The sequence below is a fragment of the Mus pahari genome, chromosome 2, assembly GCF_900095145.1.
Source record: "Mus pahari chromosome 2, PAHARI_EIJ_v1.1, whole genome shotgun sequence".
Taxonomy (NCBI): Eukaryota; Metazoa; Chordata; class Mammalia; order Rodentia; family Muridae; genus Mus; species Mus pahari.
Genome location: NC_034591.1, coordinates 42,930,296 through 42,956,542, shown reverse-complemented (window position 1 = coordinate 42,956,542; position 26,247 = coordinate 42,930,296). Strand labels below are relative to the sequence as shown.

General features: G+C 37.5%; 1 protein-coding gene across 4 annotated transcripts in view; it reads right to left on the bottom strand.

Moving 5' to 3' along the window:
- Positions 1 to 26,247, bottom strand: part of Ptprz1 (protein tyrosine phosphatase receptor type Z1) — a 180,066-nt gene that overhangs the window by 70,550 nt on the left and 83,269 nt on the right. For all 4 annotated transcript variants that reach the window (XM_021191650.2, XM_021191651.1, XM_029534829.1 and 1 more), the window contains exons 3-8: positions 23,001 to 23,180; positions 20,666 to 20,817; positions 18,164 to 18,259; positions 17,620 to 17,686; positions 9,513 to 9,670; positions 9,220 to 9,370 (exon numbers count right to left, since the gene is read on the bottom strand). In XM_021191650.2, the coding sequence (XP_021047309.1) occupies positions 9,220 to 9,370; positions 9,513 to 9,670; positions 17,620 to 17,686; positions 18,164 to 18,259; positions 20,666 to 20,817; positions 23,001 to 23,180 (804 nt within the window). The remainder of the gene's footprint in view (positions 1 to 9,219; positions 9,371 to 9,512; positions 9,671 to 17,619; positions 17,687 to 18,163; positions 18,260 to 20,665; positions 20,818 to 23,000; positions 23,181 to 26,247) is intronic.

Genomic DNA, 26,247 nt, shown 5'->3' with positions numbered 1-26,247 from the left:
TTGTTGTTGTTTTGCTTTTTTTTTTCGATACAGGGTTTCTCTGTATAGTCCTGGCTGTCCTGGAACTCACTTTGTAGACCAGGCTGGCCTCGAACTCATAAATCCGCCTGTCTCTGCCTCCCAAATGCTGGAATTAAAGGCATGCACCACCACCGCCTGGCCACATTTTTCAATAGGGTTATTTGGTTTCTGGACTCCAACTTCTAGAGTTCTTTATATATTGGATATTAGCCCTCTATTGGATTTAGGATTGGTAAAGATCTTTTCCCAATCTGTTGGTTGTCATTTTGTCCTATTGACATTGTCCTTTGCCTTACAGAAGCTTTGCAATTTTATGAAGTCCCATTTGTTGATTCTCGATCTTACAGCACAAGCTGTTGCTGTTCTGTTCAGGAATTTTTCCCCTGTGCCCATATCTTCAAGGCTCTTTCCCACTTTCTTCTCTGTAAGTTTCAGTGTCTCTGGTTTTATGTGGAGTTCCTAGATGCACTTAGACTTGAGCTTTGTTCAAGGGGATAAGAATGGATCAGTCTTGTCAAGCTTCTCTGGCTTGTTCGTGTCTGTCTGATCTTACTAGTGACAAATAGGAGATGATTCAGATGTTAAGCACCTGGGTCAATATGAAATGACACTTTCCAAATGAAGTTATATTTCTTTGTTATTAGGTTTCAGTTATTTCAATACTTTGGGCTTATGTATTCCTCTTTTATTTCTTCATTCTTCTTTCTCGACTATTTTCAGATCATTACCTTCCTAACCACTCAATGTCGTGGTTTCTGTCTCTTAAAATTGTGAAGCCCTGTTTGTGTTGGCTGATTACTCCTGAGCGTGGGACCTGTCTTGGGAGTAGTTACAGTGTACAGTGTCACTCAATTGAAGGAAACGGACATTATCTCTCCTAGTAGTTTTTCTGTTGGAAATAAATACTTTGCTAGAAGTGAGATTTATGCTCATTTCCACTCCTTTGTACTGAGATTTTGACTGGCTTGAGCTTGTGCAGGTCTTGTGTGCACTGACACAATCTTTGTGGGTTCTTAAGTGCACCTGCTCCAGCTGTGGCTGGAAGATGCTGTTTCCTTACGTCCTCAACTCTCAGAATCTTTCCTCTTCCTTCTCTGTATAGGTCTTTGAGCTTCAAGCAAGCAGTGTGGCAGAGACATCCTATTGAAAGCTAGGCCTCCCAAAGTCTCTTGTGCTCTACATTTTGGCCACTCATCAATTTCTGTGTTAGTTACCATACAATGCAAAGAAAATCTCCAGTCCAGGTTGAGTCACTCACTTGTCTATGCATATGAGGACATGTCATTAGGAGTTGTGTTATTGCTATATTCATTTAGCAGAATGATGTAAGTAGACTTTTCCCTAGGGCCCATGGCCTATCTATAGCTACAGGTTCTTGATCTTGTTGACAGCGTAGGGTATGGATGAGTTCCATCTTGTGGAGTGGGCCTTAAATCCAGTTTTTAAGAAGTGTAGATTTCACCTGTAATGTCTGTGCCACTAGTGCACCAGCGGGCATATCTGCAGGTGAATCTTCGTTGTAGCTCTCAGGATTCAGAGCTGGGTGAGAATGATTATTACTTTTCTCCTTTGGCGCCTTCAGGCAGAATGAATGTGGGCCAGAAGGCTGAAGCTTCCAGTTGAGGACCAGATAGATCTCTCCATATTTATGACATAAGCACACGGTGTCTTCAGCAATAGGATCTTACTGTTAAATTCTGGAGTGTAATTGATAGTGATGACCATTGTCCATAAAGTTTAGAAATCCTATCAGATCCTCAACTTAAAATCATGGAACAACTCAAAATGATGGAATTCATTCTTAATTCTTGGGTCTTTTTCTTGGTAGCATACAATGTTTAATTGGAGTATTACCACCCCCTTATAATATGGTTACTCAATTTAAACTCATGTAAAATATGTATGTATTTTAGGAGGTTTCTATAGTAATAGGCTTCCATAAAGCTTTTTAAAAATAAAAATGCTTCCCTTCCATGGAAAGTTTCCCCTTGGCTTGCAAACTCAAACCTATATGTTGTGAAACATATATATATATATATATATATATATATATATATATATATATATATATATATATATATATATATATATATATATATATAGCTTTATTATAACAAGAACATTAAAAATATCTCTTTTATTAATTGATAAACAATAATTTAGTAATATAAACCCTCAGCTAACCTATTATTTTTATTTTAGATTACATGACTATCCAGTGCATGAGTCTCTGTGTGGAATTGTGCACATTGCATGAAGGCAATGGTGTAGTCTAGAAAAGAGTGTGGACGCTCTCTAGCTGGAATTATAGGTGGCTATGAGCAGACCTGCATTGGTGCTAGGCACTGAACCCAGGGCCTCTGCAAGCCTAGTAGGCACTCTTAGAAGTGGGTTCTTGTAACCACTGAATCATTTCTCCAGAAATTTGGGTAATTGTTTTATTAGAAATATATAAACTCTAATCAGCCACTTATCTGGACTGAAAATCTAGAATTCCTTTTTAGAGCACCATGTATTTAGATATTAAATACATGCTAACACAAATTTAAACCATAACAGAATTATAATTTCCTTGTATAGGTCTCATCAACTTTACTGGAAGCAAATGGTGCCTTTCATTTCATTTACACAAGTTACACTAAATCTGGATCACAGCTACACATTCTTTAAGCAACAGTGGCTGAAACAAGGAACTGATTCCTGAAGAACATATAGAGTTCTAGAAAGTGCTTAGGTATCATTCATAGGCAAAGAACCTGCCCTACCAGATCAGTTTTTATCAGGGACCCATATCTGTTCTAGATTAAAACCAGTTCCAACCCTCCACTCAAGTTGGTTCTGGTTACTACTGGTATGTAGGTGCCGCTGTTGTTCCTGCTCATTGGAAGCTCATCCCTGTCGTCAATTTCTAAGATGGACATTCAGAAAGCTTCATGTGTCTTTAGTTAGTAAATTCTGGACTTCCATCATAGAGAAATGGACAATAAACCAGAGCCAAATAAACAACTGTTACTTGGACCATATGGGACTCATCAAAAGCCACATGTATCCACTTAAGGTTGTAGAGTGTCACTTTTAGCTTTCATAAAGGTTGGTGGTTAATTAGCTATTACATTGTGTGGAAGAACATGTACTACATCAAGAAAAAAAGTGACAAAATTACCAAACAACATTCTGAGTATCTTAAGACAAAAGGAAAAGGCAGGGAAAGAAAAGATGGCAGAAAAGAGGTAGGGGAGAAAGACAAGTGAATTTTTGGTCATCACAAATCTCTCTGTTAACCAAGTTGATATAGAATGCACAGCTAGGTTTTAATTCTCTTTGGCCTTCCTTGTTCTGGGTGTGTCCTGAAACCCATGAAGCTTGCCAGGAGGGAAGAAGCATATTCTGAGTTGCATGAACCAGGGCTAAAAATGTGGAAAGGTAAGAAAGTGCCGATAGGTGTGACTAGGGGAGTGTCATGCCATCATTTGCTGACTGTGCATGTACATCTTTGTCATGCTCTTCTCCAGGGATTGAGAACAACATTATCAGCAGTTTAATTTTGTAGTGCATGATTGTCTAAGAAGTAAATGATCTTTTTTTTTCCTTTCCTGACTATAATTAGAGCTAGTGCTTTCTAGGTGCGATGCTAACAAACACTATTTCCAACTACCGACTTCCCAGAAAGTAGGTTTGCTAATGTATAATTCATAATGACATTTCCAAGGAAATGGTAGAAAATATCTTGTAGTTCATTGCCTTATGTTACATGGTTCTGATACATTATGCTCTGAAGATACTCCCAACATGCTCTCTGTCTTGAAAAGCATACTATATTCTACTCCTTTAAAATTTTTATATTACATTCATTACAGTGCTAGCTAACACTTGGAGTACATTCCATAACTCTATAACAAATTATTTTAAATGCTCACCATGCAAATTTAACAGAGTTCTATTTATTCACTGTGATTTCTTGTTTCTTCATGCATGTGACATGTGGCAATGACATCAGTCACTGAGTGTGTAGCTCACTCATCTAAGGCGTGGTAGTAGATTGCAAATTTTAGCTCAGTTTGAGTCTCTTGTCAGCCCTCTGAGGGGACCAAATGTAATTCTTCTCATTTTATAGATGAAGATATAGTAGTTTATAACATCAATACTTCTACGAGTTTTATGTAATAAAGAACTGGCGCTGAGTTTGGAAGTAAATGCTCTCTGGTCTCTGAAGCTCAGATTGTTTTCTCCATGCTCTCAATGAGCCCCTGCTCTTCAGTGGGAGAGTGCACTCACTGATGAGTGGATATTAGCCCAGAAACTTAGAATACCCAAGATACAATTTGCAAAACACAAGAAAATCAAGAAGGAAGATCAAAGTGTGGATACTTCGTCCCTCCTTAGAATGGGGAACAAAATAGCCATAGAAGGAGTTACAAAGACAAAGTTTGGAGCTGAGATAGAAGGAAGGACCATCCAGAGACTGCTCCACATGGGGATCCATAACATAATCAGCCACCAAATGCAGACACTATTGTATATGCCAGCAAGATTTTGGTGACATGACCCTGATATAGTTGTCTCTTGTGAGTCTATGCCGGTACCTGGCAAATACAGAAGTGGATGCTCACAGTCATCTATTGGATAAAACACAGGGCCCCCGATGGAGGAGCTAGAGACAGTACCCAAGGAGCTGAAGGGGTCTGCAACCCTATAGGTGGAACAACAATATGAACTAACCAGTACCTCCAGAGCTCATGTCTCTAACTGCATATGTAGCAGAAGATGGCCTCACTGGCCATCATTGGGAGGAGAGGCCCTCGGTCTTGCAAAAATCATATGTCCCAGTACAGGGGAATGCCAAGGCCAGGAAGTAGGCGTGGGTGGGTTGGGAAGCAGGGTGGGAGGAGTGTATAGGGGACTTTTGGGATAGCATTTGAAATGTAAATGAAGAAAATATCTAATAAAAATTGTTAAAAAAAAAAAAAGAACAAGAAAGCATATGGTACTTGAGGGGCTGGGAATAAACGTGAACTTCTCCTACTCTATACAGGTTTGAATTGTTGTCTATAGTACTTATTGCTTAGAAAGCAGCCTCTACTAAAGCTTTTCCAATCAGATGGTTCTACTAAATCCTATGATACTTAGAATCTACCATGTCCACTTTATGATGCCCAAACGACGTGCCTTTCTAAGAAATGGCAACCTTACATCAAAGCAGAAAAGCAGAGCAGTGACATTCTGATGCAGGGAATTCTCAAAGGCTGCTAGAAGTGTAAAGATGAATATGGTCTGGGTTTTCATCTCAGAGTGCATTTGGAAACAGGGAGTCACATGCTTTGTGCCATGACTTGGTATGTATGCTGAAAATACACGAATCTATAATGTATTTATTAAGAGCAAGGTTCTGACAATTTTTTTATCATACTTTTTACTTCTGCTGTTACCAAAATGACGTTAGATATTTATAAAGGTAGAAGGTGAAAATATACCCTGAATGTGCAAGACCGAGGAAAATATTTTATAAATTTTCACAAAATACTGGAAAACTATATGACAGTTAAAATACTTTCTTAGAGATTCATTCAATATCACTAAGTAACATACTTACCATTGTGAGATGAAATATGTTTTTAATTGGAGTGAAAAGTCTAAAAGCACATTGAGTTTTAAGTGGTCAATTTTGAATCATAACACTTAAAAGAATTTTTAGTGTTGTTTGTGAGCTTACTCGGATTTTCTACTTTAACCATAGCACCCACAAAAATGCCTTATTTTCAGATTAAATTTGGTTAAAAATCAAATGGATTCTGGATTCTACCCTAAACTGTTGACAAATTCAGCTTCAAAAAGAAGGGCTATGGTCTATTTATTATCAAGAGAACTATCATAGGGATATGTTCAGCAAATGAAATAATAATAAATGCTTACTGTAATGCAAACCACTGTGGTAGAAAAACTTATCCCAGAACATAAATAAATGCTCCTATTCTAACCATTCCCAAGTCTCCCTTCTCAACTGCAGATAGCACACAGCTCACTGTTTTTACAAGTTCATCAAATGCAAAATATTATACAATGGGAATCTGTAAGATTACTATATAATTATCTTTTCATGCTAAATATACACTATTGTCAAATAGAATTATCATTGTAACTGCATAGTGACATAGTTCAAGTGAGTGAGTGAGTAGATTCACTGTATCTTTTTCTTAATTTTATTATGACACAGATACTGTTTTTAAAATTAAAATCTTTTTTTTTGAAACTGTCTTTTATCGTGATTCTGGAATGTATGTTATGCATTCTTTTGAAGACTCTGAGCACGTAAAAATTTTCCAAAGAATGTTAAATGAAGAAGAACTTAGCATTGCCTTGTCTGGAAATCTAAATCTACTCAACCCTGCTGTGCCTGCTGCCAATAGCACATGTTCCTTGCAGTCCCAAAGGCTAAGGGACCAGTGAACCTCAACCTAGTCTTTAATTCTCTCTTTTGTTCCTCACTTATCAAGAGAGAGAAGAAGGCTGCGCCTACAGGAGAGTGACTGTCCTTTATTCCATGACAGTGAGCCGTGAAAGGTGAAAATCTACCAAGAATGCGAGGCAGGTGCATTAGCTCTGAAGCAAGGCAATAAAAAGCAGCCTGACTAAAAGTAAAGGACCAGGACGCTTCCGTAGAAAAGTCCATTTGTAAGGATGGAGAAACGGCATGTTGTGTAAGACAGGAAACAGAAGATTCCTCCAATTTAAGTGAATAAATCTATTTACAATAGCACCCTTTCCTAGTTAGTTCTGATATTTTAATCATGTTCAAACAAAATGACAAACGTGCATCACATATTACTCCTACAGCCATAACAATGCTGCTGCAGAGCTGTGGGATAGTGTGACAACATCCACGAGCAGCTGACAGGAGTAAGAGTGATGCTCGTATGTTCCATGTGAGACCTGCCTGCCTTCCGCAGTAACCTCTTCACTGACTTATTGTAACTCAGAACACCGAGGACCATGGAGACTGCAGTGAGTGTCTCTGTCTGACCTTGTTTTTTAAGGTCATTGATTTTATTACAAAATTATATTCCTTTCAAAGTATTAGGCAAAGTGGAAAGAGCTATGGCAGGCTTTAAAGTCAGAGACACCTGAGCTCAGATGCTGACATCATCGCTTTCTAGCTGTGTAAATGGGGACAAATCACTCAGTGTCAGCTTCCCAAACTTTAAACCATGAAAATGTTGGCCAGCATCACGAAGCGGGTGATGTGAAGCTTAAGTATAATACACTTAAATGTAAATACACTTTGGTTCGAGGTAAGGGAGTGCCACACAATAGTTGGTAGCTACTATTGTTTATGGTGAATACTAGTAAGTTAAGCCTTTAACGTAATTATGACTATATTGACCTATGATAATTCAGAGCTGCATGTGGATTATACACTGAACAGTGTAGAGTATACTTATTAAGCATCATCATGCTTGTATTATAAGGAAGATGATTCCTTCAGACATACAGTTAATATTCAGTGATTTGGTTTAGCTCAGAAATGCATATAAAGACATAAAATACATAGTTGTGTCATGGGCCTAGAGGGCAATGGGAGAGCCATGCACCCAGACAATTGCTATAGTCTGGTTGTTACTGGGAAACATATACTTGGGCATATTGAACAGAATCCAGATGAGCATTATTTACCTTGATCTCCTGGTTATGATGCCACCAGAGAGTAGCCCTGTGCCTGGGACAAATTCACACATAGTGGGGATAAGAGATGGTCTCTGAATGGAGGGATGTCTTTACTTTCAGAGAACAAGGAGTGGGCAAAGATGTAAAGACAGAGGATGAGAGGCACGGGGCATAGAGAAAATATCTTCAATATGACCTGTGAGAATGGGTTTCCCTGCTTCAGAGAACCTCAAAGAGTTTAGTGGGAAAGAAAGAAACCTTCCTGAAGGGTTAGCATTAGTATCAGTGAGCATGGAAGACCCTATGTTAAGTGACAGACTATGAGCTTATTCTTAAAGAACTAGGTTTCCATCCAGAGTTTTGATAAAATGTGATTTAAAGTACAACGGAAAAGAAATTATATTTTTAATTTGTTGTTTTGTCTATTATATTTTAGAAAGGGATGTGGTTTAGGTTCATTTTAGTATTTCTAAGCAATTACCTATTATTCCTTATAAAGACTATTCAAGTATTTGTTATGGATATAAAACACTTTTACAAGGAATCAAATTTTACTTTGAATGCTAATATCACACTAGATATAGTTATTTGACAATATTTGTCATGCTTTTTGTTGGATCACAAACAATTCTAAATAGTGTATTAAAACAATAAGAGCATGAACGTTAAAGATTGGTTTAACAGGTTGATTATTAAATTAGTATCATTCATATAAAAAATTTAAGTGCAGGGCAGAAATCAAAGAGAATCTGGTTTGGGAAATCTTAATACCCCACAATGAAGGTAATTTCAACTATTTCTTCATGGGTTACTATAGTTGTATATAAACTGAAAGTTCAAAGTTAGAGATACCTCTGGTTGTGTCATCTGGTTTTGTAAGGGCTTCCGACTCCTGTGTCAGCCAGAAAAGGCACAGGACACACGCAAGTAACCCAAACACCCCCCATTTTTTCTATTGGTTGGTTATGACAAAGACAAACTTATTTTCCCCAGAAGAAGGAAACCAAGGACAGTTTTGTTTAATAATGATAATTCAGTAAAGTAGCTGCTTAATTTCTTTTCTTGAAACTGTCAACATAGGTGTATGTACCATAATCTTACATTAAGGTTTAGTTCAGGTTTCTATCTCCAGCTCAAAGCCATGATCATATCTACCAGACGTGATACCCCAATGTCTGAACATCTCAGCTTCTTATTCCTTTTCCTTCTGTAGCTTTTGGTTCGGCGTGTGCTTTAAAGTGAATTTGGATTACTCAGGTTGCTATGTTGCTTATTGTTGTGGGATTTGGAAAACTTGCTTCTATTTACCAGTTCTAATTTTTTCCTCACCCGTAAAAAATTCATAGAGGAAGAATGGAGTTTTCAAATTCTCATTTGAGGATGTGGGAACCACGATCCAGGGCAGCTAAATTGCTTGCCTAAAGCTAGAAAAGTTAATTCAAACATTTCAAAGTCTTGTGTATTTTCCACCACACCAAAAATAACCATCTCTGCCGAGTCTTTGAGGGGCACAGAAAAAAATGATATTTCAATACATACCTGCTTCGTGGATCTCTTCCTTTCCAGTGTATGAGGAAAACACCTGCCTGGAAAACTTGTACTGTTGCTCTCGGAAATTGTTTTGTAAGTAATCCATCAACATGACATACCCAGACTGTTGCATTGTGAGAACTTCACAGAACACAGCCAGCTGGAAAGAAGACCAAATCGTTTAACACGCCTGCATCAAAAGCTTCGGTAAATGCTCTAAAATGACACACAGCAGCAAAGCTACAAAATAATGCTTTTACAAAAGCTTCAAATTCCTTCATTACATGAACCTCTGAGATTACCTGGCTTTCAGAGATGCTAACTGTATCCTTAAAAACAATCCACTCCACGGTGTCTGTGCAGGGAGGGGATGTCAATGATCCATTGTAAATGTAATACTTCTCAGTGGAGTTTGGAAGGAGGTTCTGCAAGACGAACGGATCTAAAGCAGCCTGCTTTCCTATGAAGTAATGATACACAGCTCAGCTGGAATCCCAACACTGGAACTTAGTTATTAAATCTGCTATAACACAGGGACACATCCTTACCTACATATTTAGTTAAAATTAAGTTTAACTGTTATACACATATATAACATGTATATATGATTAAGTACATAGAGAGAGCATACTAATTGTCTTAAATATATCTTTATAGGTTGTTAAATATCTTGTCTTGCAGCATGATGCTTTAAAAGACCACTTCATATAAAAAGATAAAGAAATATATGATTACCTCAATAGACGTCAGCTACATCTTTTGAAAAAAAATCATTTAAGTTCACAGAATGCAAAAACAAAGGCCTAGACTGTTAAAGATTAAATTTGAAATAAGCATTGGTTTAAGGGTAACTTACTGAAAGCTTCCCTTAGAAATAAAGAAGGAGACAAGGGTGCCTCATACCATCCCTTTTGTCTGATAGTAAACACAAAAGAAAGGGAACAAACACGGGCTGAGCGAGCGGGGGGTGGNNGGGGGGGTGGGGGGTGGGGGGGCCCATGACTTCATCCCAGCGCCTGCGGGGATGAGGCGGAGGAGGATCATGGGTTAGAGGCCTACGTGGCTTACTTGAGGAGATGCTCTTCAAAATGGGGCGGGAGTGTTGAGAAAAGCTCTCAAGGTTTATAGGAATTGTTATTATCACAATTTGCAAGCAGCACATGGCTGTGCGTCCGTGGTTCAAGAAATATCACAGAGGAGGAGACCGAGAGAGATTTGAAGAGCCAGAATACCAGGACGTCAGTTGGGAAACAGTCTCTCCTAGATGTGGGTGGCTATAGGAATAAGACCGTAATGATGACAATAGTAACCAGCATGCTAACATGAAAGGAGGAAAATTTCATGGGGTCTCACCCCTAGACAAAGAACCATAGATAACCAATGAGGACTGGGAGAGGGAAAAATCACCTCACTCAAGGTTGAGCTCCCTCATTAGTTGTCCAATGACAAGTGGTCATCCCTAAAAGGCATACACCCACAGACAACCTAAGCATGCTCAGCAGCTTGTATTTATATACAGTTTTGCATACACATATGTACATGCTCACACATACATATATATGTAAATGTGGTTGACAGTAAACATTAAAGAAAAAGAGGCTATCAACTTGAGAGTAAAGGGGGACATGGGGTGGCCTGGGGGCATAAAGGAAGGAGAAGGGAAAATGATGTAATTCTATTTCAATGAAATACTACTTTTAAAAAGTGGGCTTTCTAAATAAACGGTGGTCGAAATGGCTACCACTCCCACTCCCAAAGCAATTGCCAAAAGAACTATGTAGTCACTCTGAAAAAATATTTTTAAAGGAAGCAGGAGACTGAGGAAACTCTTGGGAAAGTAATTAAGTGATTATTGTCAGGGAAAATAGAAAAAAGAAAGCTAACTGTTTTGAGCCAAAATTCCTTGTATTCTGGATTCTTTGTAATTTCAAAATCAATACCAACTGATGCTCCTCTGCTCTTTGATGTACTGTCTCGTATATTAGGACATTCCCACCCTTTTAACACTTTGCTATGTGGGGAGCACAACAAAATGCTATTAATGGCAGGTAAGGAAAATTCAGTCGTAACAGAGAACAATCTCAAACATTGTGAAGAAAAGAATAAATAATAAAAATATTACTATTATGGGAATAAGCATGTGTTGTACTCTGAGCAAATACTTGTCTTTTTAAGAAATGCTTTAAAGAATAAAAGAAGAGGAAGAATTAAGGGCACAAACAAAATTACACTGATAAGAATTTGTAAGGCAAGGAAATTAAGTAAGCTTATCTGCAGACAAAGAACATTTATTATCTTCACAGACAATGCAGAACCAATTTAAGGTGCTTAAAGTGTCCTCTTTTTTCATTTAAGTTTAGTATTACTTTTATCATACACTACATTTGCATGTTTCAAAATAAAATTGATTTAAACATGTATATTGGGAAACATTTTTAAAAGACCATTCAACTTAATAGATGAATTAATCAAAGTCCCGGTGCACAACAATAATAACAGAAAAATACCAATTGTATTTCTACACCAGATTTAAACAAAAGTATTTTTCTTTAATTTTTTCATATAATATATTTTGACCATATTCTTCCCCTTCCTTATTCCAACTCCTCCCAGATTCTTCCTCCCTCCTATCTCCACACTCCACTGCATGACCTTTCTCTCTCTTAAAAAACAGACCAACAAAAACCCAACCCAAATCAAACCACCACCAACAAAACAACAAACAAACAAAACTGTATTTTGTGTTGGCCAACTACTCCTGAGTGTGAGTCCTGCCCTGGGATGTGGTTGACATTCTCAGAGTCACTACAATGAAGAAAACTGATATTCCTTTTCCCAGAAGCTATCAATAGTAAAATCAACAGGGTTTAAAATAGCAACAAATATTATATATGAATAGTATCTATATTGTAATGTAGTGTAGAGAGAATGAGCAACAACAACAACAAAAACTCTTTAAAAAGGTAGAAAGGACCATGGCCTGTGTATGAAAATTAAATATTGTGTTAGGATCTGATTTTCCCCAAATTGACTTACAAGTTCAACAAATTTTTAATAAAAAAATCTCAGAAGGTTTTGTGTGTGTGTGTGCGCGCGTGCGTGCGTGCGCGCGCACACGTGCGTATCTGTGTGTCTGTGCTTTCATGTGCATTCTGTGAGTTTGTGTTTTTGTAGTTGATGATTATCTGCTTGTTTGTTTACCACAGGGTAGCTCTGACTGTCCTGAAACACACTATGTAGACCAGTGCTAGGACTAATGTCATGATCCACTCTCTATGCTGTCTATCTGAACTGGAATGCTGATTGTAAAGTTTAAATAAAATACAGAGTCTGTAAATCAAATAATCGTGGATGATAAAATGCTAGAGAAATGTCATTATTAGGTGGGTAGTCTTGCTGACCATATGTGGTTGTGAAAACCATGAGAGTACCACATTTTGCAGACACGGAAAAAGAATAAAGGAGAATAAAGATCCATCCATACATGATTACTTGATTTATAGCTGAAATAGTAATAGGTAGTAGAGAGTTAATGGACTTTCAATAAGCAGAACTGTATTAATTATACTTGAGGAAACACGTGATTTTCAAGTACCTATTTATTCACTCATCATTCATTCATTCATTGGGTGCTAGGGACTGATCACAGTACCTTAAGCATGCAAGTTTGCACTTTGCCACTGTGCTATACCCTCACCTTTAACTCTGTGCTGTAGATTACAAATATTAACCAATTTTAGATGGATTATAGGTCTAAAAGTGTCTTCTCTTTTACAAACTAACATGAGAAGTTATCTTTACATAGGTAGCTTGAAGTTTCTGCTCCCAGTCACTTGTGAAAGGAGAAATGATACAAACTTTAAGGATGCCATAATTAGGATTTAAAATCATTTAGCAGTGAGGATACAGGTCACTTGCTAGACTGCTTGCCTAGAACCTATGATAGCCCAGATCTGATCCCAAGAACCAAATAAAACCAGAGTGGCAGCATATACTTGTAATTCTTTCTGTAAAACACAAAGTCAAGAGGATCAGCCAATCTCAAGTGGCACAGTGAGTTTAATGCCAGCCTGGTCTTCATGGGGCCTGGCCTTAAAAAGTAGTCATCGTGATGGCAGGGAACTAAAAAAAATGGAAAATGTATTGAGAATATACTATGCATACACACAATTATAATTATATACAGCTATCCTTACATTTATTTGTATTATGTATATTCTTGTACATGAACTTGCATGCGGATTAGAAAATCCCTATACAATTATGGGTGCATTCTACTTTGGGTCTTCAAACAGTGCTTGTCCATAGCACTACCTTGAGCATCCAACTCTTTCTGTTCTGCCCTTATCCATTGATTGACTCACTAGCTAGATCTGCCTCTTGTATTTGCCCATCTTTTTCACTCCCCAGTCCAACACATGTCTTCTGCCCTATCTGTGAAATTTAGTTCATTAACTGCACAGTAGTTCCCGAAGCCAATTTACTACACGTGAGGTGGCACCTTATTAGTATAACTGAAGGAGTTTGAAAATCACACCAGTGTGACAGACTTTCTGCCACTGGAGATAAAACTTCTAGGAGTGGAGCCTGGCCAAAAGCATTTTTAAGTCTCTCCCCAGATGATGCCGACATGTAGCCAAAGTTAAAACCCAGGTCAAAGGAAGTGCTTTCAAGATTTTCAATTTCCAGCCGGGCGTGGTGGTACATGCCTTTAATCCCAGCACTCGGGAGGCAGAGGCTGGTGGATTTCTGAGTTCGAGGCCAGCCTGGTCTACAGAGTGAGTTCCAGGACAGCCAGGACTATACAGAGAAACCCTGTCTCAAAAAACAAAAACAAAAAAAAAATTTTCAATTTCCTGATCACGCTATTCATAGGTATGGTTAATAATTAAGATTAGAACATTTGAGCTAAAAGCTAAATCTTACACATAGAAACCTATTCGACTGAACTACATTTCTCCAAGTTCAAATAAAAATCTTAATTTAGTCTATTAGAAAGTTTACATTTTGTTTGGCGTAATGGATTAATGTCTGTGAAATGTCCAAGATCAAGATGAGATTATCAGAGTTTAGAGCCGAATTAGGACTGGGAAAAGCCGATGTGGCTTTAGCCCTACACAAGGAACTTTAGGTAGCTGAGGAAAGCTATGAGCAAGGCGAGTGGTCTTCTCCCGGGATGGGCACACCAATTGGTTGTCCAGTGCTAAGTAGTCAGATCTGAAAACATACATAATAGGTAGCATTGTATGTATTACATAGGTTATATTTAAGAAATAACAGTGTGAAAATAGGCCATGAATTTTAAGGATTGTATGAAGGGAGCTTTGGGAGGGAGGGACTGGAAGAGAGAAGTGTGATTAAATTATAATTTCAAAAATGATAAAGATGATTATCAGGGTTCAGATCGCAGTTCAAGTTCTTAGGAGCTGATCAGAATTTTCCTATTCATCTGTGGGTATTCTCCAGTTTCTGATCCCTGCTCTGAAGGCTTGATGGTTTGCTGATTAAATAATCTACTAAAGATAAAATTTCTTTTATGTGTGTCTTATGAAAATATGATTGTGGGCTATACTAATTAAATAAAGAGTTAGAAATTGATGTTCTGGTACCCGGGAGAAGATGGATTGATGCCAGAAGATCTCGAAGCAGGGCAGAGAGAACAAAGGTTTGAGACCTCTGTGAAGGTGTAGAGCACAGAATTTCCTTGGAATATGGACAAACATTAAAGGTGAAGAAGGTTAGAAGAAAAAGAAGAAAGAAAATGTTTATTTCTTTCTCCTTAATACAGAATCCACTCTTCCTTTTCTTTTGTTGGCCACAGTGTGACAGCTATTAAGAGGGGGACATTCTGATGTACCCTAGATTATGAACACCAACTGATTGTCATTGAATGATGGTCCTTTTTCTGGCTACTATGTTACTACCAACTGAGTGGTGTTCAGTGTATGATGGACAATGAGTACTGGGTAGTGTGTTCTGCTCATTCTGTCATAGACACTGAGATGGCCACTCTGTGATGGCCATTGTATGATGCTCAGTAGCAAGCATATTTTCTTGCTGAGAGGCTAAAACTTCATGGTATTTGTTACAGCTGGTATTTGCATGTTTGTCCCAAAATTCTGTCCTAGATAGCGCATAGAATTTTCAATTATGGTTCTTTTTATCTTCAGTCATGCCACCATCTACTGAGAAAACTGGACTATGGCGACATTTTGTGATTTGGAAAGTAATCATGAATGTCTTCTGAATAAGTGCATGAGAGATGGACACCTGGGTCAACAGTACTGCACTAGTCCTCCAGCATTCATCTCAATCCATTCCCTCAAACACAGATGATCAACCAACTTGCTAGATCCTTCTGTGGGGAGGTTGAAAATTAAAAAAAAAACAAAAACAAACAAACAAACAAACAATGAGGTAGAGAGACAGATAACTGAGGACCACAGTGCAGACAAGCACTAAGAGAATTTAAGCTGCGGAGAATTTAAAACCAACCACTACTTACAACAATGGCATGTACGGAGCCACCTCAGAAGTTCTTGTAAAGAGTTTTTAATATACAGATCCTTGGGCCTAGTCTGCAATTGAGCAAGCAGCAGAAGTTTTTCTGATGAGACCTTCCACTTGAGAATCACTGATCATATTACCTGGAAGTATCTCTTCTTTGCAGTAGGAAAGATTTCACTAATACTTTTCTGTGTGTCCTGCTTGAAGAATATTAATATTTTATCTTTATATCTCTGCAAAGCCCCCACCGATTTCTCAGTCTACAGATACAACAATGTCCAGCACAGAATAGCTATGGTGAAAGGAAGATCAGAAAGAAGAGGTTCTCAACGAGAAATGAGGTTTCTCTTTTCAAGAGAAATGTAGATGAGAAATCAGCCTGAGATATAGTAAGAAGATTTTATATTCTGCATGACGTTTGTAATATTGGGTTGTTTAAACTCTCCTTATATGGAGAACATGGGTCAGGATTAGGAAGTCTGGAGGCACTGCTAGAGTCTCTTTGTCTAAGGGTAAGAACTACTTTCAATCTTTAAGATTCCCTATAATAATTGCTTAGCAGCCCAAAATAGAATTCCATAGTACACTGTACTCTAGGGGATGGTCTAGACTTCAAAAGAAAACAGAGTCGATTCTATAACTTCACAAGTTAATCCTTTGATTCTCTTGTCCCGTGAGCTGATGTAAAACACAGAAATAGTCTTTGTTTAGGTTCTATACACCTTGAAGGAACTGTGGAAATCCAACCTGCTTCCTTTCTTTCAGTTGACTAGAATCCACTTTCTGACTTATTGAGAGAAAACTAAGTGAGGCTCATGGTAGACAATGTTGAATTTTGCTTTCTAGGTGGACAAAGCGGGGATTCAGCTGGACCTTGCTTTCGATTACAGGAGAAGGACTGGAGCAGGCTTCTCCACTGCAGGATTCCACATATTCCTGACGTCTGAAAAGGTCAGTCAATTCTGACGCGCAAGTGTAAGAAGATAAAACAATCCTAAGTTGGACTTTTGCCTTCAAGAAACAGTCTATGTGAGTCTGGTTTCTGGCTCTAGATTTGGTGGTTTTCTAGAAAGTAATAGCTTTCATTTTATTGATTACCAGGGGAGGATGAATGTTGGTTGTGTGGGTTGTTAATAAGTGTAAAATAGCAACCACAGGTTTTGAGCCTGTCACCAGTGTTGTCAACAGGATTTGACAAGATCCACTTAGGTGCCCACCAGGCAGAATAATAAATATAGAGTACACTCCATCCTGTTCAATGTTAACATCTTTCTTCTTGCAAATATCTTACCTCTTTGAAATACTCATCTGCCAAGAAAACCACCAAGGTGTAGGTGTCCACTGGAGTAAAATTCTCTTTTCACTTCGTAATTTAGTGTTTGTAAAAATTAATTGGTCTCATAGAGTCTTTAAGGTGATGAACAACGCAGACTCCGAATAGAAGAATGTTTAAAAAGCATACTACAATCAGATTATTTTTTTTAAGAACGAATTTAGAAAATAGCAGACTTCTCTTTACATTCATAGTCTATACTTTAAAGTTTTAATTAGTCCATTAATAATTTATTTATTTGAGACAGTACCCCTTGCTGGCTGCTCTGTAACTTGACATATGGACTAAGACTGCCTTGAGCTCACAGAGATCTATCTGCCTTTGATTCCCAAATGCTAAGATTAAAGGCATGTTCTTCATTGCCCAAGTTTTCGTAATTGTTATGGCACAAAATTCTCTTATAAATGGTTATTTACATAGTGAGAAATATACAGAGTGGTCAAGTATGGGAAGTGAGATAAGTTCATCTTTAAAGACACCACACCCATCCTCCTCTCTATCTTTTACGACTGATTTTTGTTACACTGCAGATACCCATAGCCATTCATCTTGTAATCTTAACAGCTTACCAAAACGACTAACAGTCTCAGTCCCATCAATAATGGCTTTGTAATCCAAATTTTCTTCAGCTCCAACCTGTTAGAGAAGAATGGCCTTATGAAAACAGGATCCAACAATTGACTAACTGCTTAACAATAAATTCCAAATAAGTATAAAGGACAGTATGTCCCAAGTGTGGTTTTTTTTTCCAACAGCAAGGTAAAAACAAAATAAATAAAAGTCAGGTAACTTTACATTTTATATTATGAAAAGAAAAATGGGAAATGACATGACTTACAGTTACTACTAATGAGTTAAGATACATCATGGATAGACAGGCATATCTGTATACTTATAACTGTCCATTCCAGATGGAAGAAACCTATTCAGTTATAAATATGAGTCCTTTTAAAAACATACCAGCCAAGGGAAAGGCTGCTTGGAAATGACCATGAGTGATCGCTAAGGTTGTGACCCCTTCAGCTTGTAAAAGTGTTTATGTTAATATATATATAACTGTCAGTAGCTATGATTTAAGAAGAGATTAGGTATAAACCTATGTACAATAATTACCTCAAATAAAATGGATAAAGCCCTTAATCTTCCTTTTCCTTTAACTGCTTCCTCAAAACTTGAAAATCGGTCTGCATCAAAGCAGTAGACTTGCATCTGTGAATGTAATGATGGTAGCTTTATTAGAAGCACTTCACAAAAGCCAGTGAGGAGATGTAACAGAGAAGCCAACCAACTTAGTAAATTCTACTGAAAAATCTACAGACTATACAGTTCTATATTCTCTGTGTTTTCCAAATGATTTCTCAATTACAGATATACTTAAGCAAGTTTGCTATCATTTGTATCCTTGGGCATAGAAGACAGAAAAGAAGAAAGAATGGAGAAAGAGGGGAGAAGGGAGGAAGGAGGAATGGGTAGGCTCTAGGATGCTTCTTTGAGGTCCTATTTGTACAACTAATACTTCTAATACTTTATTTATTTTTATATTTTATGTGTATGCGTGTTTTGTCTGCATGTTAGACAGTGCACCATGTGTATGTCTGGTGCCTGAGAAGGCCAGAAAAGGGCATCTGATCCCCTGGAACTGGAGCTACAAATGATTCTGAGCCTCCAGGTGCTGGGAATTGAAACCTCAGTCCTCTGCAAGAACAACAGATGCTCTTAAGTCAACTCTGCAGACTTGGTTTATTTTTGTTTTCAGTTAAGTAATGTATATGTCTTGGTGGAAGTGTGTGCAGGTGAGTGCAGTTGCTGTTAGAGACCGTTAGGGGGAGTTGGATGCTCTAGAGATGGAGTTACTGGCACTTGTGGGTCATTTCATTGGTGTTGGGAACTGAACTGGGTCCTCTGCAAGAGCAGTACACAATTCTTAATCCCTGAGCTATATCTCAAGCCTGGAATGCATCTTTATAAAGCAATAGAGTAAAGAAAAAGCCAACAAGCAACCCTTCCAAAACAGTCTTTTGAAGAGGATATTTATTTGGAATTTAATGCATACAGTCTTTTGTATTTATTTTGATTGCTCAAGGCTTTTTTTTTTTTTTATGGATAGCTTTTTTTAAAAAAATGTCATTTAAAAAGTAGGTAATATTGCCTGAAAGCTTAAACCTTAGATGTGAGATGTTATATATTTAAATAGTTGGTTTTTGTTTCTTTGACAACATTTAATAAATATGATTTTATTTTTGGATAGTTGATACATAATCCTTTATGGTTATAATCCATAAATGTAATTGTCTACATGTTTAAAGGCCTTTTGACTCTTTCAGAGGATTCACCCTGATATGTTTTGACTTGTATTATTAGCAACTACTATGAATTATAGAAGTCATACAGTTTCATTGAATATACTTGAGGATTTTTAAAATAAAAAATAAGAGGCACTTAGAATGCTGTCAGCAGAAGAGAGCTGCTGTTCACCTTTCCATGGTTTCTCTGAATGACTTTTAAATAGTATTAAACCTATTCCCTTCTTTAACTTCATATAATATGTCTGTTTCATAGGACAGGAGTGAAAGCAAATCAAGTAATTTGTACAACTTCATGTCATTTAACCCAATCTCTGTGTAATTAGTTTTCATGATTTATAAAGCTGGAAAAATAATGCTGATCAGGCTATTTTCACAGTATTATTTTTAATGCATTAGTAGGATAAAACATTTTGAGTTGGGAAGGGTGTGTGTGAGTGTGTGTGTGTGTGTGTGTGTGTGTGTGTGTGTGTTAATGGCATGCCATGGTGTGGGTATAGAGGTAAGACAACAAGCTTGGCTATTGAGTCTTGCCTTCCACATGTTTGAAGCTGGGTCTTCTTGTTGCTATTCCAAGGAACTCCTGGGGAGTCTCCTATCTCCTCCTCCCATGTTGTTCAGGAACACTGAAATCCCTAGCTGAGTCATCTCCCCAGCTCCAACATGAAACTTTTTTTGTGTAAATACATCATTCGAAACATAATTTTTACAAGGTCTACTATACAATTATAATGCATTTAATCATACTCTTTGTTTCAATATTTAATATTGTAAATAAATCTTTACACATAGAATTTGAGGCATATTTATAATTATTGGTGTTATACTCTGAATAATAAAATACAGAAAATAAAAAAAAAAGTTTTTAATACAAAAACCAAACTACTCCCCAGAAGGTCCAGCACTTCAGAGAAGCATAGGAAACTGTCTATCTGTATACATCATTTATCATACTTAAAACTTTTCTACTTTTAAACATAAGAGTTTTTCCTTGTTTTAATTAGAGGACTTGACTGAAAGCGTTCTGCTGTACATTGATGACATCGCTCCTTTTATTATCTTATTCATTCAATTCCTCATCTGCATTTATTGATAAGCTAGTAAGTTGCAACCTGGGTATTTAGAAGAAGAGAACTAAAGATGGTTCTTATGCTCATTGAGCTTACAGACTTGGAAAGAAAACGCGTATTGATCGAGTCATCAAGACACAACTGTATGTTCTAAATTCTCACCTACACAGCCAGTCAAAGTCTGTGTTAGAGAAACTCTCAAAGAAGCAGAGGATGAGCCTGAAACCTCAGCTGCCACTTACCTCCAGTGGGAACTTCTGTCCTTCTAAACTATGTTCTGATCCTTCAGACGACACATTGCACTTTCCCCAGTGAAAAGTTATCTTGCTTGCCTTGAAGACCTTTTCTGAAAGTCCTCCACTGAGATAGTAGTCATTGGTGAGATTTATTTCCACTATTTAAAGGAAAAATAAATCCAAAATATTACATCTAAGTTTCTGAAAACCAAAATTAGGAATTTAACTGAATCTCCTTCTACTTAAGATAAAACTCAATTGACAGATTTAAGAGTTGTAAGGTCATTTGCATTTTAAGTTTGCCCTCGTATTAACGCACTTAATGCACCTTATTGCCACAAATCGAGGATCCTGAAGATATGACCACAGTTTGACTCTCACCACAGGACAGCGGCCCACTTAATCTGTTTGGTTAACTGAGACTGCCATTCTTCCGAGGCTCTCTGGCCTCAAGATGCTTGATGATCATAATGGAACATAGTAAAGGAAGCCAAAAGAAAAGTCCCTGGGAGAGCTCTCACCTTTCACTGACAGCCTGTTCCTGCCCCCTTCCCACCCCCATTCCTTTTGCTCCATCTAATCTCTACTTTTTGTCCAGATGTCATCTGGTTCCACAAACTGTCTTCAGCAAGCAGTTGGCAAGTCCCATCATATGAGAGGATTTTGCCATTTCATATTTGAACCTGGAGTGTCCACCATTAGAACAGGAAACTTCCCCAAGTCCCACAGAAGATTTTATTGATTGTATTTTTACAAGTAATCTAAAGGATAATGTTTCTCTTGAGAGCTTAGTGCAAAGACGATGATGTCTCTCAGTCAACTCATATTTGACACAGGCAGTAGTGATTAAATCCCATACATTACTAACCCAGCTAGTGATATAAGCTTTCATTGATTATGATAATAAGAATGTCAGCAGGGCATGGTGGCAGACACCTTTAATCCCAGCACTTGGGAGGCAGAGTCAGGCAGATTTCTGAGTTCGAGAGCAATCTAGTCTATAAAGTGAGTTCCAGGACAGACAGGGCTACACAGAGAAACCCTGTCTCGAAAAAACAAACAAACAAACAAACAAACAAAAAATGTCAAGCACGGTGTCAGTAATGCAAACAATGGCACATGTAGCTTATGAAGCACTTGGTAAGTATCAATTGCTTATACCTCTTAGCTACTTGATTCTCATATAACCTTAGGGAGCACAAACCACTGTAAGCTCTGCTACAGATCTGACAACTGAGTAACAGACAAGGCAAGTGGCCTCTTCCAAGGTTTACACTGTCATTTGAATGACCACTGATAAAACCAAACAGGCTGACTGTAAGGAACAAGCACTTAACCATTGAACTTTAAAAGAAACAAAGCAGAGATTATATGTTAAAATCACAGCTTTTAACACTCACAAAATTGTATTAAATTGTCAAGATTTGGAACAATTTACTTTTATTATTTGAATTATAATATAACATGCCAAAATTTTCTTAGTTATTCATTCAAATAATATTAAACATTTATCAGTTAGGCAACGATAGAGAAAAATTCTTGCTCTAAAGAAAGTGAAATCAAATTATTACATTTATTAATTATATTATCTTAATATGAAATACAGAAGAATTTATTCATTGTAAAACAACACTAATAGATCTGCTATTATAATTTTAATTTTTTCTAATTTCTGCAAAGATGTACACTTGTATTTATACAATTTCCTGAAAAACTGTTTCATGTCAAAGCAAAATAGCCAAAATGTCAAATATTGAAAATTATTGTATCTATGTGTAGTTTACCAGACCTTTCTTGAATTTTTAAGGAATTACATTTTACGTTTTGAAAAAACGAGATAATCTCATAAAAGATGCTTATAGTAGATACTTAAGGGTAGATAAGCTATAATTTTAAATTTCCCAAATAAAAGGACTATTACATGGTTTTCTGCAATTTGGTTATAATTGATTATTTTGTCATAGTCAAATATTGATCATAGCATGAAGTTGAGCATCCAAGATCAAACTCAGATGCCCAAGATATGGAAATCCTGACCAAGTGTCTGACTATGTACCGAGTGAAAAATTTCACTAGCTATAATTTCATTACCTTTTTTTAAAAACACCACCAAGTTGCAAGACCACTTTCACTACACAAGAAGAAAATACTGCATGATGATATTATTTGTTACTTTTTTTTGTACGAGTTTTCAAAACGTTGCCTAAGTGCTGACTGTGCTGTTTGGCCCATTACTATTAGCCTTTGTTCAGTTCCTAGCATATCACTGAAAGGAAATGCATCTTATCTAAAAATATTCTCAGTATGAAAATCCTGTCAAAGGCAAAGGCAAGGATGTTACCTGTTTTCCCAGTGTTGTGAATGAACGTGTTTTCCAAGGATGCTTTATCCCAACCCTGAAATTTCAGTTTCTTAAGATTCACATTGACTTGTGTAAGATCTTCATCAATATTAATAGGAGACTGCTTTGGGCTATTACACATTGGATATTTCTTTCCCCAATTTTTTTGATTTAGTGCTCCTAGGGAAAAGAAAGAAGAAGGAAATTAGTTTCTTGAATTACCATGGAAAAACTAAAAATTTTAACATTATCAAATAATATATTACAAAAGAATAGATTAGAATGGTAGAAAATGGCATATTTTTAAAGTAATTACACCTTGATTAGAGGCTGGGTTTTAAATGCCTCATCATATCTCACATCACAAGTAAAGTATGATGTAGACTGGGCTTGCAGCAAAAGATGTGTTCACGTAGAATTTCCCTAAAATCATAAATATTATAAAACATAGGCCCACCTATACACCCCAAATTCAGGGTTCATCAATAGCTTGTTTTCTTTGTTACTTTTTCCAAATCTTTAGAAAGCCAAGGTGTATGTAAGGTAAGCAGTCATGCTCAGCTGCAGACTGAAAGGTCAGGCACCAGGAGGTGATGATGAAATCTTTAGCAAATCACGTGTGGTGGCCATTTTCAGATCCTCTGTCACTGCTGCCGCCAAATGACTTGGCTTGATTTCCATCTGTTCAAGTCTTATTTATGAAAAAAATAATCACCAAGAATCCTTTTACTGTCTATTCGGACAATCAGGACTTATGTAACCATATTAAATCAAAATAATCTATCAAGACTTCCGGGTGCAGTGAGAGAATTTCCATCTCTTCCACAAAATGAACATCCCTCTGATCCAATAAGTAGTCTTCACTGCCTTTGTTCACTCCCACCCGGAGACATTCATCATCTCCCACTTTCATTGGATCAAAGCTAAGAGTGGACTTTTTTTTTTAAATTTAAAGTTTCATTCAAATGTTTGCAATATTTACTGTAAGTTCAAGACTTAAACTTTTCTCAGCTTTTCTGCAGTCACCACAAGGAAAGGAAAATGGCAGCGTAGCTGCAGTAGATAAAATTTTCACAGCTTTTCTTTCTGAAAATGAGTATGGGTGAAGCTGAGTTTATATGACTCAAATGGGAGAATCGCAAGTAAACATTTCTGGTGCAACCCCGGCTGACACCACACTCCCCCGGCAGCGGGAAAGATGATGCAGGCTAACTTCAATGTGAACCGGATTGAAAGACCACCTCTTAATCGTGTGTCGAAGCTAATCTGTAAAACACCCCGGGAAAGAAAGGATCATTAGTCACACCATGATGCTGCCCTTGAAGTCTTGGAGAAAGCAGATAATGCCTCACAGTGAGGCTTCCATCAAAATCAATAGGTGCGGAGAACATCCTCTCAATGCTGGCCTTATTCCTCCAGAGGAGTTGAGCACACTGTGTTTTGGATATGCATGGTGATGCCTGTTTCGGCTTCCAGGAACAGTTTTATTGGTTTCAGTAGTGATCGGTTGATTTCACTTCTGAGACACTTTAGCATGGCGATCAGAAAATGCTGCTTATTTTACAAACATCAGTGTGAAAGAAGCATAGAGAACTGCAGGATGAATCAATAAGTCCTTTCCATGGTTTACATTTTAAAATAATAGTACATTAAACTCACTTTGGAAGAGTTATATAGCCACAGTTCACAAAGCATACTATTTTAAGTCTCAAATAACATGTGACAAAGAAGTAGGATGACTCTGGTCCATTCTCTGGTCCATTTCATTTCGTCAGCACTCTGACTTGGATCTTATCATATACAAGATAGAATTTTTTTTTTTTGAGACCAGATCTCTCTATAACCTCTAGTTGTCCTGGAACTCCCTATGTCCAGGCTGACCTCAAACTGTCACCTAACCACCTGCCTCTGTCTCCTACAGACTGCTGGAATTAAAGGCATATGTTACCGTACCCATCTTCCAAACTGCAACTCTTGATTTCTGCTCGGAAACAAATTCCTAATAATCTTTGCCATTCTCTGAGCTTGCAAATCATTGATAGGTCTCAGATCTCCACCTCAGTTAGTCATGTGGGATCTGTCTTCAAAATATATTTCTGATTTGACTAGCTTTCATCTCTACCATCACCACACTAGCTCAAGCCTTTGGAGGGCCAGCTGTCAGTAGTCTCCTGAAGTCAGACTTGCATTTGAATACAATCCCTAGGAAATTCATCTACATAAATCTCCACTAGTTTAGAGATTTCTAGTGCTTTTTCACCCATCCACAATTTAGTCCCTTCTACAACTCTGTTCTCCCTGTAGCAAGTGGAATTATGAAATAACCCTTCAAATTCTCACTGTATTTTATACCTGTCTCATATAAACTGTGTGCTTAATAGTGGGCAGTCACTCTTTTGGTTGATTCATATTCGATGGCAAAGGCAATAGCAAGTCATTTGCTTGATTTTGATATAGAAAGCCCCTCAACAATTGTGGGTTTTAAACTGGCTAGCTTTAAAGAGCTGGACTACCAGACTGTAAAAGATCACATGCCTAGGAACTAGGAACCAGGGCTAGGAACTGAGGATATGACAGAGCAGGAGAACTAACAAAACCAGGCATCACCATCTTGTCATCTCTCAGAAGTGAATTTTTCTAACAAGAATAAGCCAAGCTTCAAATGAGACACCTTGATGCTACACTTATGAGTCCCTGAGCAGAGAGTCCAACTAAGTGGGTGCTCTTCAAAACTCCTGGCATACAGAAACTGTGAACAAGTCTGTGTTTAAATTACTATCTATGTCATAATTTTCTCTGAAGTCAAAGAAAACCAATAAGACCCAGCAGTAAATCTTCTGATGTTGTTTTTTGAGACTCTGTCACTGGGATAGTACTGGAACTCACTCTCTAGACTAAGCTGACCTTGAACTCAGAGATTTGCTTGTCCCTGCCTCCCAAGTGCTAGAATTAAAGGCATGCGCCACCACACCTGGCTCTATAGTAAATCTTTTAAAAAACACACACCAGTTCTCACTTCACTCCTTTCCTTAAATCTTCCCCATGCTTGTCTATCTCACTCAGAATATAAGGTCTTTTTGCCCAGGCTACCAGATCTCATACCACTTATATCCTCTTTTCTTTTCTTTCTTTTTTTTTATAATTTTTAAAATTTATTTATTATTATTTTCTTTATTTACATTTCAAATGCTATCCCGAAAGTTCCCTATACCCCACGCCTGCCCCTGCTCCCCTACCCACCCACTCC